We start from the raw sequence: 16,835 nt of genomic DNA, 5'->3' as shown, positions 1-16,835 counted from the left end.
TGAAGCCAGTCCCTAACTCCGGGGACTTCCGGCCGGGGATTTTGGGCGGCAGTATACGCCGTGAAGTTGTTTGCGGCCTGCCAGTAAACCCAAAGCAGAAGAAGAAGAAGTGACGTCAGCGGCTTCATTTGCCTAATCCACCCCCAGGGATTTATTCCGGTGTGAACGCGATCTGTACTTAGTTCATCAGAACTAAAGAGTTCTGATGAACTAAGTTCTCATTAACCTTTGTGGGAAAAGTACTGCGGTGTGAATGCGCCTATTGTAGCTTCTTTCTGTACAGTAAAAGACCAATACTGCTCTCTTGTGGACAGTTCTGGCACTACATGATTTACCAACATGCTAATTTAGCTCTTATTTATTATTTCTTTAACAAAAATAATGCACATTTATAAATATTACTGTATTTATGTCATGATCCCTGGAAGATACTGACATAAAATATTGAATGAATTATTACAGCTCACTTCCAGTAGCCGCTCTAAAAGCGGTGAATTGTGCATTTTTTTCATCATAATTACAAAAAGTTATTACTACATCACTTAATGTCACCTCAATGTCTTAAAGTAAATTAACTCAAGTCATTTACTTAAGTACACTTTTGATAACCCTTTTGAATGCAGGACTTTGACCTGTAACAGAGTATTCCTACACTCTGGTACTTCTACTTTTACTAAAGTACAATATTTGAGTACATCTCCCATCTCTGCTTAATGTCAAAGGATCATCAAGTTTAAATTCTGATCAGCTATTACAGATCATATTCTTTACCTTATAGGTTACATCCTTAAAAAAGCGAATATTGTAGCCTATTGTAAACAATCAATAAAATAGTCGCCTCTTGTAGTGGAGCAGAAGAAGTATAAAGTAAAGACAACATAGGTAGAACTAGTCTTTAAGTACAATACTTGAGTAAATGTAGTTTAGGCCAACTCAGTTACTTTCCACCAAGGAAACAGACTAAAGAAAATAACTATTTCACTGTAATGAGACTTGTAACCCCCCCCCCCCCCCCCCCCCCCCACACACACACACACACACACACACACACACACACACACACACACACACACACACACACACACACACACACACACACACGCGCGCGCGCGCGCACACACACACACCGCAGTGAATTCGCCTGAAATTAGTGAATCTCTCGGCGTCACTGATCCGGTTAAAGAGGCGGCTTGGCGGACCCTTGCAGGCCATGTTGACCCTCCATCAGAAACAACCACACTATTGTAGTTGCAGAGAAGCGGTTCCATTCAAAGTCATTTACACACATACACACTCATTTAGGCGAGACTTCAGTCTGTTTGGGAGAGTTTCTCACAGGAGCTGAAGTCTGTGGAGTCACACTGGAATTACACCAGGAACCAGTTCAGGTTTTATGGTGCGATATTAACTTTTAAGCCTGTTTTAAGAGGCTACATGGTCCAGGTTTTACACCCGTGTGTCCTCAGAGAGCAAAGTGGGCTGGGCTTGTTCCATTCAGGAGCTCGGTCTGCAGAGGGAAACATCCCAAATCTCTCCGGCAAATAACGCGATATGGCGAAGGTAAGCACAGGAGAGGGTTTTGTGCAGCATTAAAGTAGTCGCTTATTTAGTTCAGTTCTTAAAGTGTTTACAAAGTATGCATGAAAATCAAACTTTAAAAAGTTGTTTCTGCAACAGGGACGTAGTGCTTCAAATGCATGCATTGGAAATGTGTTATTGTGTTTCTTTCCAAACTGCATAGGCCTACGTGTAAAACCAGTTTGTTTATCTCTGACTGGTTTCAGTAACCCGTTATGTGAGATGATGCAACAGGCGCTCAGGCTTCACTGTTCATGGGATGGAGGAGTGTAATCAACACATAGAGAAAATGTCTTTAACTTAAGCAAAAGTAGTAGGCTAATAATGAAGTGTAGAAATCCTCTGTTGTAAGTCAAAGTCATGCATTCAAAGCGTACTTGAGTGGAAAACTATCTGCATTAAAATTAACTTAAAGTACAAAAAGTTCTAATTTTGAACATTGGTGAGAATAATATGTGAATTTGTATTTATTTATTATTGATGCATTAATATGTTAACAACTCTGCAGCTGGCAAAGATGGAGCTAATTTTAACTTTGTTTTCCATATTTAAAATGTTATTAAAAAAACATAAAATAAATACAAATAATAAAAGCAATAATAATAATAATAATACTATTTAAAGTGACTTAAACAGATACGTTGGGTGTAGTAAAAAAAAAAACGTTTAATTGTTTAATTCTGTAAGATGTAGTGGAGTAGACAGACGTATGTATACAATGGAAATAGTCAAGCAAAACATACTTGCAATTGTTATATACTTATATTTTAAGGCTCATTTCTCACCCCCCACCCCCCTTGCCCCAGGGCGTATGCAGAATATAAATGCACTTTTCTTAATATTTGCCGCATTTTGGAAAAATCTGTCTTCAGACAAGAGCTTTCAACTGAGGAAATAGTCCCTCCCTGTGACAAAGCCTGACAGTGAGGTAGTGACTTATTTACAAAACAACCACACCTTAAAGTCCTTTCACACATCATATGATCCAAATAATTATTTACTCAATGTCATGGACAAGTTCAGAAGGTCAAATCGACATATTTGCTGGCCGCTGAAAGTCAATTGGAAAGCAAAACTAAAATACATACAAAAATGTAAAAGGTAAAATCACAACAGGTGAAAGCAGCATATCCTTGCATTCATGTTGAGTAGTTCTGGGTGCAATCTTTACCAACACCTTATATATTACAACATAATTCAGTGTTTTGAATTGTACTTCCTTTGTTAATCAGAGGCTATTTAAATGAAGATGTTTTTAACGACAGTACATCCTCATAAAATAACATTAAACATTTACACCCAGTTCAGCTGAGCATGATCATATTGAAACTCTTTACTTCTGCATAATGATTTACTTCATTAACATTATAAGTGATTGAGTAACACAGAATGCATCAACCACATTCCTGTCATTCCACGGCAAAAATAAATCACATCTTTTCCCAGATTGTAAAACCTGATTGACTCAGCACGTTTTTGTTTATAGAAAATACATGATATTGGATTTGTTTATGGTAATTAGTGTCTCATTCTGTCTGTTGTTGTTGTGTTGAACCTAGTTTAACACTTTTTTTTTTTTTTTAGAAACTATGTGGGACCAACTACCCAGTCAGCATCTGCTTCATAGTGGTGAACGAGTTCTGCGAACGCTTCTCCTACTATGGCATGAAAGGTAAGCACACTTTTGTGTCCGAATGAGTGCACGTGACATAATGATATCAGTAAAAATGTATAAATAGGAAGTTTAATAGCATGAGAAAACCGAATGAAACATGAAATACTGCATATTGTTGTATTATATAACAATGTAGATGTGTACACTGTAAACAGATTCAAAGGCTTTATTTTCAAGTGCGCAAAAGCCGGCCTACAGTGTCTTTATTCTCCTTTCTTGTATGTATCGATTCCTTATGTCATGTGTGTTTGATGTTTCACATATTCACATATAAAACGCATGTAAAATACTTGTTAATCTGGTTAAGTGTGCGAGTCAATGGTGGATTTAACAGAGAGGCTATAGTGACAGATACATCTCTGTCCTCCCATCACATGACCTCACTTACATGTCTGTCACATTACTCAGGGCTGCCAACCTTTGAGTTCAGCTTGGAGTGAGTGGTTTTTTTGGTGAACCGAAAAAAGAAACGTTCATCAAATCAAATCAAATCAAGTTTTATTTATATAGCACATTTATAAACGATTTTTGGTCGAGCCAAAGTGCTGTACATATAATAAAAAATAGCCTACAGTAGAGACACTTTACAGCTAATACAACAGCACAGTTTGTTCAGAATATCAGTGTGAGAAAGACGATTCATGTGTATAGTGTTATAAATGTATTGAACATGTACAAACTAGGGTTTCCCATTAATGTACCGGGCGCCACAGTGGAATACGCACATACACAGTGTACCCGCGACTCTTACAATGAAAAATCGATAATCAGCTCACAGCATATAAAATGGCATATAGGTCTAAGCAGAGGTAAAGTGCTATTTTAGTTTAATTTTGAGATCCATGGATACATCTCTCAACATCCATATGAAACAGAGCTGTACACAGATTTTCTTTCTCTTGATGGATATTTTACAAATCACTCCTTTTAAACTGTATTCTTGTTTTACTGTCAAATAGTATTTCATAACTGTTTTTCATTTATTCTCATTAATGGTGACCAAACCGTTTTAGACCCACTGAGATAACTAGACTAAAGTTAACTATCTAAACACTGTGAGAGTCCCTTACCTCACTGCGCTGTAGTTATCTCTCTCAGTCAGACAGGACAGAGCTCTCCCTCTCATTGTTTTAGAAACAGATTCTAGTATCCGTTAGCGCAGCTAGCTAACCAGATGCGAACAACAACAATGCAAATAGTGAGTTTGGTGGAAATATACTGTATAATAGTAAAGTTATTGAAGATAATGCCATATTTATTGAAGATTTTACATTATAAATATTTCCCAAAATTATCCAAAAGCATATTCTGCAAAACTCTCTGCTGTCGTATGACCACCAGGAGACTATTGATGTGTGTAGTGAGTTTGGTAGTAATAAGCTGTATAATAGTGATTGAATATTATTGTATTCTCTTTTTTCGGAGTTGCACTTTGCAGACGGTCCCTGAGCACTCGTTTCTTCTCCGGCTGCGGATAGAGATGAATGTAATGTGTCCAGCTCGGAGGACGGCGCGTATTGGCTTTTTTTGATCAAAATGTGAAGTTCGTTGTCAACCTTACCACGGTACTTAGGAGACGTAATTTGTGTCTGAATAACGTTTTGTTCATGAGTTATTGATCCGTGAAATCCGAATCTCCCAATATCGTTCCAACTTTACTGAACTAAGCCAGAAGACCGTCTCATTTCCTAGACCGCTCGGTTTGCTGTTTCTTCACTTTATTTTTATATTTATTTTATATACATTTATTTTAGACGAAAACTTAGCGTGAGGGAAGGCATGTGTGGCGTGAGATATGGGTTAATTGCGTGAGGGTTGGCAGCCCTGCATTACTTCAATCATTCACACATACACACATGTAAACATGCCATGAAATTGCTGTTTCCTCTTCAAGCAGTTTAAATTAAAACCTTGTGTAAAAATTCAATTTAAAGATGAGGATTGAAGCAGATGTATTGCAGGAAGTGAATTTAACTTGATCGTTTTTAACGGAGTGTCTATTTGCACCCGGGTGTAAATAGCATCTGCCTTATTTTAAAGGAGACCTATCATGCTATATTTTTATAATATATTGTAGGGCCATACCTATATAAGGTACTGTATATTTATACGTTTGTTTTTCAAAATACCAAACAGATCATGCATTTTAGCCATGCCTCATTTCGCTCTATTTTCCTCTCCTCCACCCTGTCTTTGCATGCGCTGCAGCTGACCACGCCCCCCTGCAAAGGAGGGGGCCGAGTTACGAGCGTCATGTTAGCATGCTGTTACCATGCCACGGCAACCTCTCATTCCCCTGATAGGTGTAGAGTTGGCCATGTTGGAGCTATATATATCTCTTTATATTATTTAATATTGTAACATTTATTTTCTTGCTGTTTATAGTGTTTATTATTATTATCATTTATTTATATGTATTCTTAGGCAGTGTCATAAGTTAAATTCGTTTCTATGCTTTTATTTTGAAGGCATGTTTTGGGCACTGGGTGATTAGAGCACCTGGTGTCATTGTATATATTGGAGATAGGTGGAGGTGGGAGCCAGAGCACTAGTAGGCAAACGGTTTTTTACCAGGCTGTTTCAAGCCACATAAGGGAAAGCCATAGGAAAGGCTTAAGGAAAGAGATATAGGAAACCTGTTCATTGTATTTTGTTATAGGAATAAAATGCACAACGGAGAATCTTGTCTGGACCTGGATCATTGCCCTGCGTAAGATCCGCTAACTAGTGCCTCAGCGGCTGTATTATTTTAAGTTAATTATCTGTTTTAGTTCTATATGATTTTGGCCGCTACAGGCCATATAGGCGGAGCTCCTCGTCGATGACGTCAGACTATTTTCAAATCTGTGTCAGTCTGTATCAGACCCGTTCCAGCCCCGTTTTTAGAGATTTGGGTATGGAGGAAAAGGGAGACGGTTGTGTTTTCTTACACTTGGTGAGTTCCCTGACACACCGGGGACATATTCATGTATAAAAGACGTACAAAAGTGCATTTTGCATGATAGGTCCCTTTTCTAAAGGGAATTTTAAGAAGTACAATTAATAAAAATATTAAGAATAAATCAATAGAGAAAAGAGCAAAAACCTAATCAAGAGTTTTAAATAAATGCATACCTTTGCACACAAAAGTCCTGGTCAACGCAATGTGACCATTTGTTGCCAAAGGCTGAATAATGGCTCCCAATGAACACCGGATTAGTATGCGTCTTTTTTATTGCTTTTGTTATTTTTACTACATTTCACTGTGATTTTTAGAGCAGTAATTCGGTTTTCAGCATTACAAATTATTATTAATATTGCTAATATATCAGAATACCTGAGATGCTTTTATCCAAAGCGACTTAGTTATTCAGTACTGTGGGCAATCCCCACAGGAGCAATTTGGGATGAAGTGTCTTGCCCAGGGACACAATGAAATGCTGACTGCGGTGGGGTTTGAACTTGCTATCCCCCTGATTTGAAGTCCAGCACACTAGCCACAGCCTCCCTATTAGTCCCACAGAATGGAAATGTACATTGTTACAGCAGAAAAGAGCCAAAGACAGCTTAATGTTTCCTAAGCATGCATAAAAGAAAAAGTACTAAAGATAAAAAAAGAAATTATAATAAAGAAGTTATGGGATTTTGAGGCCTCATGCTTGTGTGTGTTCACAGCGGTGCTCACGCTTTACTTCCTCACCTACTTGCACTGGGACAAGGACCTCTCCACCGCCGTGTACCACGCCTTCAGCAGCCTCTGCTACTTCACCCCCATCCTGGGAGCACTCATCGCTGACTCCTGGCTCGGAAAGTACAAGTGAGTCCCTGTGTCATCCCCACATGCATTATATAGGACATATTATTCTTATTTTCAGGTTCATGCTTGTATTTATGCCTCAACTGGGACATGTCTCCATGCTTTAATGTTCAAAAAGCTCTTTATTTTTATCATACTGCCTGTGATTCAGCATCTCTTTTCACCCTCTGTCAGAAACCAGAGCCCAGTCTGCTCTCATTGGTTAGCTGGCCGGCTCTGTTGTGATTGGTCAACCGCTTAGATATGTCCCGCCCCTTAACTTATCACGTACAATTTGTTGGAGTGCTAGCCAATAGAAGTGCGAGTGTTATTTAGTGATGTCCCTATAGGCGCTTTCACACCGCAGTACTTTTTCCACAAAGGTTCATGAGAACTTAGTTCATCAGAACTCTTTAGTTCTGATGAACTAAGTACAGATCACGTTCACACCGGAATAAGTCCCTGGGGGTGGATTAGGCAAATGAAGCCGCTGACGTCACTTCTTCTTCTTCTGCTTTGGGTTTACTGGCAGGCCGCAAACAACTTCACGGCGTATACTGCCGCCCAAAATCCCCGGCCGGAAGTCCCCGGAGCTGGGGACTGGCCTTCCGAGTAAATCGCCAGAACGCCGACACCTCCTCATCTCCACCGCTCCCATGTTTTATTTTTTTTCTGCAGCAGGTCACCATTGAAAAAGAGGTCAATGATCTCAATGGGTGTTCACCTGAATAAATAAAGGTTTTGAATTGAATTGAATTGAATTGAATTGTGTTGCCATAAATGATCTCTCTTCATTTCTGCGCTGGGCTAATGCTAATGCTAATAATGCTAATGCAAGGATAATAAAATGGTGGCTTCACAACACTTTTTTTTTGTTTTACGGGGCGTGGTTTGCAATCCGCCCAACCAATCAGAAATATAGCTCTTTTCTCACAAGAGAGCCACATGAGAAAAAGGGGGGTAAAAAGGGTAAAAAGGTAAAAAGGTTCTCATGAACTAGTTTTAGTTCCGGCTCTTTTTGTTGTGAACGCGACATTTCGGACCTATATCGGAACTAAAGTGGGAAAAGTACTCCGGTGTGAACGCGGCTAATGTGTGATGCCCCTGTGGGTTCATCTAGAGAGGGTGTGGCTGTGCTGTCTTGATTGCCTTGATTGCAGTAACTCAGGGCGCTTGGGTCCGGCGCCCTGCAGCTATTTAAAGCCTCTGCTCCTCTCTGTCTTCCCTCTGCTTCCTCCTACAGGCACCCGGTTTCGGTTGAGTATGCTAGGAGTTTCTTCAGTTGCTTCACTTTGTGCAACTCAACACTCTCACACTCAAACATGTCAATGCAATCCTCACCCTGCATTTAAACTACTGATACCACTGACATCCACACCTCATGCTTTACTTGTTTTGCACTTAATTAATTTGGCCAATTTGAACCACTTGCTTTAATAAACATCTTTTGTTAAACCGTTGATATGGTGTGTCTCCTCTTTGTTGTGGCCTTTTGAGACAGGTCATAACACTATGTTAAAGAAGTAAACAAAGGAGTCCAATGAAGGCATTTCAGGGAAGGTAACAAAGGGATGTTAGCCTTTGAAAAACCATTTATAGGCACACCATACATCAGGCAGTATTTTAACCCCTTTAACCTGAGAGCTTTGTGTAAATGTGCAACACCTTCTATTAGTGGAGGTGAATCAATGACCACACACCCTCACAGATCATAAATAATAACCAGAGTGCAGCTCTGAATGTGCGTAATGTATCTCTCCACAGGACCATCATCTACCTGTCCATTGTCTACGTGATCGGTCATGTGGTGAAGTCGGTCGGAGCCATTCCCACCGTGGGGAGCAGCGACGTGCACATGTAAGTATTCAGGAGCTGATGAAATAACCTTTTACTTTCACTTAAAATGGTCAGATGTGGAATTCAGAGGTCTTCAACCAGGTTTTTTTTATTTCTGGTGGTCGATTAAAAAAGAATATACTTATAGTGTGTGTGTGTGTGTTGCAGCGCTCTGTCCATGGTAGGTTTGATTCTCATTGCTTTCGGCACCGGAGGAATCAAACCCTGTGTAGCGGCTTTTGGTGGAGACCAGTTTGACGAGGAACATGTAAGTCTCTACACTTCTTCTTCAAGTGATGTTTGTATTCTATGGACAAAATGAAGAAACATTTCTTGAATTAATCAATAAAATCTAGGTGTATATAAACAAAAAAGATAAGAGCAGAAATAACTTTGTTGATGTTTCTCTATAACAGCTTGCCCCGCAACCCACCCCATATATTTAAGTGATCGTTTTACAAAGAGTTTCTTTAGGTCTTCTGTGTAAAAGACACAAGAGGAAGTTATGGTGTCTATTAAATCAGCTGTAAATAGTTGTGCCACAACAGCTCACTCGTAAAAATTCCCGCCTGGTTTCACTTCCAGGGCCTCAAATACAAACGCTTTTAGGTAATGGGCATCTTTGTCTTGATACCGACACACAAGTCAGCCTTTGACATCTATATGAGACGCACCATGCTTTTAAATAATCTCAATTCAAACCATTTCCTCATTATTAGACGCTCATAGCAACGGATGTGGTATTAAAAGTGTGGTCAAACAAACACAGGAATTTAGTGATGTGAACACCAAATAAAACAACATTTTCTTTAGTATATGCTGAATTTGCAATTGCAGATTTAATTTAGGTTTGCCTGAATAAAAAAAATAACAAAACAAGTTAAACATGGGTTGCACAGAATTCTACAGCACTTAAAGCTATTAGATTTAGCTTAACACAATAATCAGTCATTTGAAAACGCATTTTAAATATTTGTGGGTATTTAAAGAGGACAAAATACATTATTTTAAAAACATGTTTTAATTTCATAATTTCGTTGATCACCTGCAGGGCAGCGAGAGGCAGAAGTTCTTCTCCATTTTCTACATGTCGATAAACGCTGGGAGCCTCTTGTCTACTGTGATTACACCAATACTGAGAAGTGAGCTGTCACTTTCTTAACATTCAAATCATACACAAAGAAGTCTGTTGTGTTGAAGCCTTTTAACGCTGGCTTGTCTCCTGCAGGTGATGTGCAGTGTTTCGGTGGAGACTGCTACGCTCTGGCCTTCGGGGTTCCTGCAGCTCTGATGATCCTGGCTTTAGGTGAGTGTCAATCCACCTGAAACACCCTCCAGATAAATGTCATCCAGTAGTGACAGTCAAGGGCGCCGGAAGCGGGGGGGCCAGGGGGCCATTGGCCCCCCCACTTTTCAGCCCTGCCCCACATTTTCGCAGCAGCAGATGCCACGTACAAATCCCTTTTCAATAATTCCCCTCTACTCTAAAGTCGCATCTAAAACGCGATCTGATCTAGCTGTGTATATTTTGTTATTTTTGATTGTTATATTCAATCTCACTAGCTACAGGCATGTTTGAATCTTGTAAAGGGAAGATGACAGCTCTCACTCACCACTCTGCTGTTCCTCAGCGCCGCTCCCCCTCCCTCCCGCTGAAATTATGAATGTAAGGTACAGTAATCATAGATAACACGGCAGGGTCCGTTACAGTTTGTTTTTATCTGATTTCAAATAGGCCTAAGCAAATTCTTGGCTTTCAGAATATTAAACTTGTTTCGGCAAATTCAGATGATAAATAGGCCGACAAATTTGAAGCTTGTAACGGCATAATTACAAGCTGAGAACGGACTAATTTAACGTCACTACAGGCATAACAACAGCCGGTGTTTCTCGTGAGTGTTTTCCCCAGGAAACAAACACAATACACACAAACGCACAAATACTGAAACACACACGTATCGCGGCGCGGAACACTGTAAAAATCCTGTTTCAATAATTCCCCTCTACTCTAAAGTCACATCTAAAACGCGATCTGATCTAGCTGTGTATATTTTGTTATTTGTTATTGTTATATATATTCAATCTGAGTAGCTACACGCATTTTTTAAGCTTGTAAAGGGAAGACCACAGCTCGCCTCTCACTGCTCTGCTCTTCCACAGCGCTGCTCCCCCTCCCTCCCGCTGAAATTATGAATGTAAGGCACATAGTAATCATAGATAACACGGCAGGGTCCGTTACAGTTTGTTTTCATCTGATTTCAAATAAACAAAGTCTTGGCTTTCAGAATATTAAAATTGTTTCGGCAAATTCAGATGATAAATACAGGTTTGAAGCTTGTAACGGCATAATTACAAGCGGAGAACTGAGTAATTTAACGTCACAACAGGAACAACAGCCGGTGTTTCCCGTGAGTGCAGTAATCTAAACGAAAATATCTTCCCTTCGTAGTATTTTGATCATTTGCTCCGCTAATAATCAATCAGATTGATGGATTCCAGAGAAGAGAAAACTTTAAAGGCCTTTTTCTCAAAATGATGACTCTGTAACAGTCATTATATAATGTGACATATTTTGCTTAATATTTGGAGTAGCCTACAAAAACAATCCTGATATCATTAGAAAGCTCGGAATCAAAATGTGTCTTCGGGTCAATGCGACTGATTTCGATGGAGCAGGTCATTTTGCATTAGGTAAAATAAAGCAGGCAGACATAACAGGAAGAATATGTACATTTTAACCCAATCAAATAGGACATTGTCACACCATTCACCATTCAAATGTATCCATGTAAATTACAACCAATAAAAAAGCTTAGATTTTTTTTATTTGTTACGTTATTTACTTTATTTGTTACGTTGTTCTGTGTGTCAGCCGTTAACCTAGATAGAAAGAATATATAGCCTACACTTGCAAACATGTCAGAAGAACCAGCGCAGAAGAAAACTAAATACAGTCAATCTAAACTTACATTTAACAACTGGAAGGTCACATCCCTGACATCCACATCTCCGGAGCCTTGACCTTCTTCAAACAGCGAAGCCTGATGAACCCAAAAGCAGTAGCTCTGCGGCCGCAGAAACTGTCAAAACCGCCGCCGCCCCCACCGCCGCCGTTGTTGAACCGAAATAGGCTGGTTCCGACTGCATGGAGGTTTGTTGTCGGGACATTGAGGCGGGTAAAGCTGTACAGCTAACTATCGGAAAAAAGGAGACCGCTAGTAGATTATTTGGGCAAAGAGAAGGTACAACGCAGAATGGTACAAAATCAGAGAGTGGTTAATTATTTGCAAAACCACTAAAGTGATAAATTGCGATGTTAACAACCTCATGATAACCTCATTTTTTTTTTACTTAGGATCATACCTGTAGTCTAGAAAAAGGTAAATGTGTGCATTTTATTATAAAGTTGTGTATATTTAGAGACTGTTGCAAAAACTAAGAAGCTTATAAACATCAGGTTTAAAACTAAAAGAGCTTTATAAATAAACACAATTAAAGATGTTTGGAGTTTTATTTGAGCTATTCATTTACATTTTTTGTCAAAGAGATGCTGATTTGAAACCGTTGTTACATACAGTTAGGGCATTTCCTGTTTCTGCTGGAGAGAGGGGAGTTTGTCCCAAAGCTTGCCGCTGTATTTACTCCCTCCATCTGACAGGAGGGAGCCTGTCACTCCGTCACGGAGGGGGAGTGTGTAGGGGTAGGGTGTAAGGCGTGGTTTGGGATTGGGCCATACAGTACACACACACTTTTTTTGGCCCCCCCACTTCTAAAATGAATCTGGCGCGCCTGGTGACAGTATGAATGGTGGTTGCATAACTTTATCTTCTTTCCGATATGGTGAGAGGAATTCCGTCAATATTTGAAAAATAAAATAGACTAAAACTACTAAGGGAGCTTTTTTCTGCCACCTGTATCTTCAATCTTGCTTTATGGTGTCGGTGTATTTTTCAGTTACAACATCCCCATCACACCTTCTCCAAGCAAGAAAGAGATCTAGTATGTTATGTAAAACAATTTGCAAAAGCTTATTTCAGTTGACAGCATGATACAATAGGGATATCACAAAAAACAAACTTCTGTTTCAACCCTCGTGTTGTGCTCGAAAGCTGGTGTTTGTGGGTCAATTTTGACCCATTATTTATCTCAGTCCAAAACACTCAAAAATAAGCACTATCATCCAATATTGTTTTAACTACATCATAACTAATTTATTACAATTATTGTTACAGTGGATGAAGGGGTGGGGCTGGGGTGTCTAAAGTCATAGATGAATCTTGATTGGGCCAAATTTGACCCCGAGTGACCCAAAACAATGCTGCTGGGTCTTCCCGGACCCCAACACCAAATTATACACTTTTTTTTTAGAGACCTTCAGACTTGGCTAAAATTGTGAAAATCAGTTTTGTAGTGTTTATAATATCATGGAAGACATCATGAAGCCTTGTTCCGATAAAAAAAACTAGAGCGTAGTTATTATATAATTTTAACTTGAAACGGGTCACGGGAGACCCGAACACAACATAGGCCTAAGGGTTAAGTCAATGCCACATTTGAATAATAACGAATTGACTAACAACACTAACTATTTCAGGGACAATACAGATGTGTATACTCTTAAGTCACTATTAATGAATCCAGAAGCTGCCCCCAAATATTTTTACTCTGATAATGATACACTGTAAACAATGAATCTGTGTTGAAATGAGCAGGAGAAGAGCTAGTTAACGTTAGCTGGTCGCTGGTCGCTGTTCGCTGTAAGCTGGTCGCTGTTAGCTGTAAACTGGTAGCTGTTAGCTGTTAGCTGTTAGCTGTTGGCTTTTAGCTGTTGGCTGTTATCTGGTTGCTGTTCACTGTTAGCTGGTAGCTGTTTGCTGGTGGCTGTTCGCTGTTGGCTTTTAGCTGTTAGCTGTTATCTGGTTGCTGTTCACTGTTAGCTGGTAGCTGGTAGCTGTAGGCTGTTAGCTGTAGGCTGTAGGCTGTTGGCTGTTGGCTGTTGGCTGTTGGCTGTTGGCTGTTGGCTGTTGGCTGTTGGCTGTTGGCTGTTGGCTGTTGGCTGTTGGCTGTTGGCTGTTGGCTGTTGGCTGTTGGCTGTTGGCTGTTATCTGGTTGCTGTTCGCTGTTAGCTGGTAGCTGTTGGCTGGTAGCTGTTAAAGGTTATTTGTGTACTGTTCGCGATAACAGATAACAGCTACCAGATAACAGATATCTGTTATCTGGTAGCTGTTATCTGTTATCTGGTAGCTGTTATCTGTTAACTGTTGGCTTTTAGCCGTTAGCTGTTCGCTGTTAGCTGTTAAATGTTATTTGTGTTCTGTTCGCTGTTAGCGATTCGCTGTAAGGGAGTAGCTATAAAAAGGTACATTTGAACGTATAAGTGTTCAATTGTGATCTTGTAAAAAAAGTAGTTTTTGGTGAGACGCATGAATAAATTGTTGTTTTCCAGGAGTATAAAATAGATATTAGAGAAGTATTTATGACTTGATTAACTTCCTTAAAAAAACATTGTGCAAACAGTAACAAAGGTGTGATGAAATACATGGAATTTATGCTTTTGTTTTTGTGTTTTACCCTGATACTGAATTGATATTGAGACTCTTTCTGTTATTGTGATATAGTTTGTATAAAGTCCAGCTTCTGGTGTGCTGGGCTTCCTCTTGATCAAGACCCCCACTCATTTGTCCTGACAGCCAGTTGTCTCTGCCTCTGAATCCCCTCTGAAACATCATGCTCTACAGACAGTTCTCTGTGAAAACAAGCTGTGATTATATTAGCGGAGGGGCCCCGAACACATCGCAGAGTACACAAAGTACGACTCAGTGTTAGAGACTTGTTTACCATGCGTCACATGTTTTCCCTCTTGAAGAATTTCACAAGTCATTGTAAGAGGACAAAGCATCCATAAACTACTGTCAGTTAGTGCTTGTTCTTCTCATGCGAAGAAGAGGAGATAAACAGAGGTACAAGAAGTAGATTTTCTGAAGTAAAAGTAGCAATACTACAGTGTAAAAAAATATCCAGTTACAACAAGTACAAGTTAAGTCCTGCATTCAAAGTCAAACTTAAAGGTGGGTAGGTAAGTTTGAGAAACCGGCTCGAGATACACTTCTTGTTATATTCCATGGAATGCTCTTAACATCCCGATAGCAATGAATATCTGAAGTGCTTTAACAAAAAATCCATAAAAAAACGTAATCTGTGGAAGCCTAGTGCTGTAAAAAGCACAACCAATCATCTGAGCCGGCCCGGCTAAAGTAACTGGATGGCCTACCTGCCTGTCAGCCTTCCATCTGTGCACAAACTTATCTCGTGCCCTCATTGGTCATGTGCGCGTTCGTGTGTGTTGGAGGAGGGGCTCTGTAAGGAAGTGGCAGATTTCTTCCGGCTGTGTATTTTCTAATTCTAGCACACTCGAGCTGGTTTCTCCAAAACTTACCTACCCCACCATTAAGTCAAATTACTGAAGTATTAGCTCTCAATATGTAGAATGTGCTATTATTTTGATCCCACTTTTTTAAAACTTTTTTTTTTTTTTTTAACGTTTACATAAAAAAAAAAAAAATTGTATTGTTTTTTTTATTGTTATGAATAGGAATGATTTCTCTTTCACATTAACAAAAAAAACGGTGATTCTTGAGGTCTTGAATTTCACAGTATGCATTATATCTAGCTTTACACATAATAAAAGTGTCTGAAAATCTAATTTATAGCCTCGATACTAAACTTAGTGACATTTCACCACTGTAAATCCATATATGGTAGTTCTGATACCAGACGAGTGGAGTAATGGTTTGCACAAAAGCAGTCATTTCCAACATAAACAGTTTCCTGCACTAACTCTTCATCCATATTTTTCAGTTGTGTTCACTGTTGGCAGTGGGATGTACAAGATGTCTCCTCCCCAGGGAAACATCCTGCTGGAAGTTTGTAATTGCATCGGGGTGAGTCATCTCCCATTGCTCCCATATCACGTGATTTATTAAAGGTCCCCTATTATACTGTTTTTCATCAATATATCACAGGTCTCAGATATATATACAAAACATGTCTCTGAAGTGTTTGGCTCCAAACACCAAACAGAGGGGATTATGGGATGCTGCAATGATCTGTTTCAGCCCTGTTTCAAAAGAGCTGATTCTCTGTCTGTTACTTTAGATGAAAATAAGGAGCCCCTCCCCACGACCCTCTGAGAGAGATTTGGTTACAAAGAACTCAATGGTGCTCTAGAAGGAGATTCAGGTGATAAGGTGGGGAGGGGTTAACCTTGGTTGCTGATTGGCTAATGGTTACACAAGTCAAAACATCGTTATGACATCATAAAGTTGACAAAATCTGATCAGCTCATTTTCAGACAGGTTTTTATAGAAATGGATCAGGACAAAAAGAGAGAGAATCTTTGTTCCTGAAACTTTCAGAGTCTCTTTACACAGAGGGGACACATGTTGATGTAGAAGAGACATGGAGAAGAGGGGACACATGTTGATGTAGAAGAGACATGAAGAAGAGGGGACACATGTTGATGTAGAAGAGACATGAGGAAGAGGGGACACATGTTGATGTAGAAGAGACATGAAGAAGAGGGGACACATGTTGATGTAGAAGAGACATGGAGAAGAGGGGACACATGTTGATGTAGAAGAGACATGAAGAAGAGGGGACACATGTTGATGTAGAAAAGACATGAAGAAGAGGGGTCACATGTTGATGTAGAAGAGACATGAAGAAGAGGGGACACATGTTGATGTAGAAGAGACATGAAGACGAGGGGACACATGTTGATGTAGAAGAGACATGAAGAAGAGGGGACACATGTTGATGTAGAAGAGACATGAAGACGAGGGGACACATGTTGATGTAGAAGAGACATGAAGAAGAGGGGACACATGTTGATGTAGAAGAGACATGAAGAAGAGGGGACACATGTTGATGTAGAAGAGACATGAAGAAGAGGGGACACATGTTGATGTAGAA

The 16,835-nt window shown here is 39.7% G+C and overlaps 1 protein-coding gene across 4 annotated transcripts in view; it reads left to right on the top strand.

Annotated features, from left to right (window-relative positions):
- The first annotated feature begins 1,154 nt into the window (after positions 1–1,154).
- slc15a2 (solute carrier family 15 member 2) overlaps positions 1,155–16,835 on the top strand; it is a 30,123-nt gene continuing 14,442 nt past the window's right edge. Inside the window, exons 1-8 of one of the 4 annotated variants that reach the window (XM_079664047.1) lie at positions 1,155–1,560; positions 3,163–3,250; positions 6,908–7,049; positions 8,793–8,885; positions 9,033–9,132; positions 9,916–10,006; positions 10,093–10,170; positions 15,723–15,805. In XM_079664047.1, the coding sequence (XP_079520173.1) occupies positions 1,552–1,560; positions 3,163–3,250; positions 6,908–7,049; positions 8,793–8,885; positions 9,033–9,132; positions 9,916–10,006; positions 10,093–10,170; positions 15,723–15,805 (684 nt within the window). In that variant the 5' untranslated portion in view covers positions 1,155–1,551. Of the gene's footprint in view, positions 1,561–3,162; positions 3,251–4,691; positions 4,819–5,788; positions 5,964–6,030; positions 6,189–6,907; positions 7,050–8,792; positions 8,886–9,032; positions 9,133–9,915; positions 10,007–10,092; positions 10,171–15,722; positions 15,806–16,835 lie in introns of those variants that run through there. The other 3 variants (XM_079664050.1, XM_079664048.1, XM_079664049.1) reach the window with 3 other exon arrangements.

This window comes from Notothenia rossii, assembly GCF_949606895.1.
Source record: "Notothenia rossii genome assembly, chromosome: 2".
NCBI classification, from domain to species: domain Eukaryota; kingdom Metazoa; phylum Chordata; class Actinopteri; order Perciformes; family Nototheniidae; genus Notothenia; species Notothenia rossii.
The sequence above is the reverse complement of the archived record's forward strand: the minus strand, read 5'-3'. Positions and strand labels throughout refer to the sequence as shown.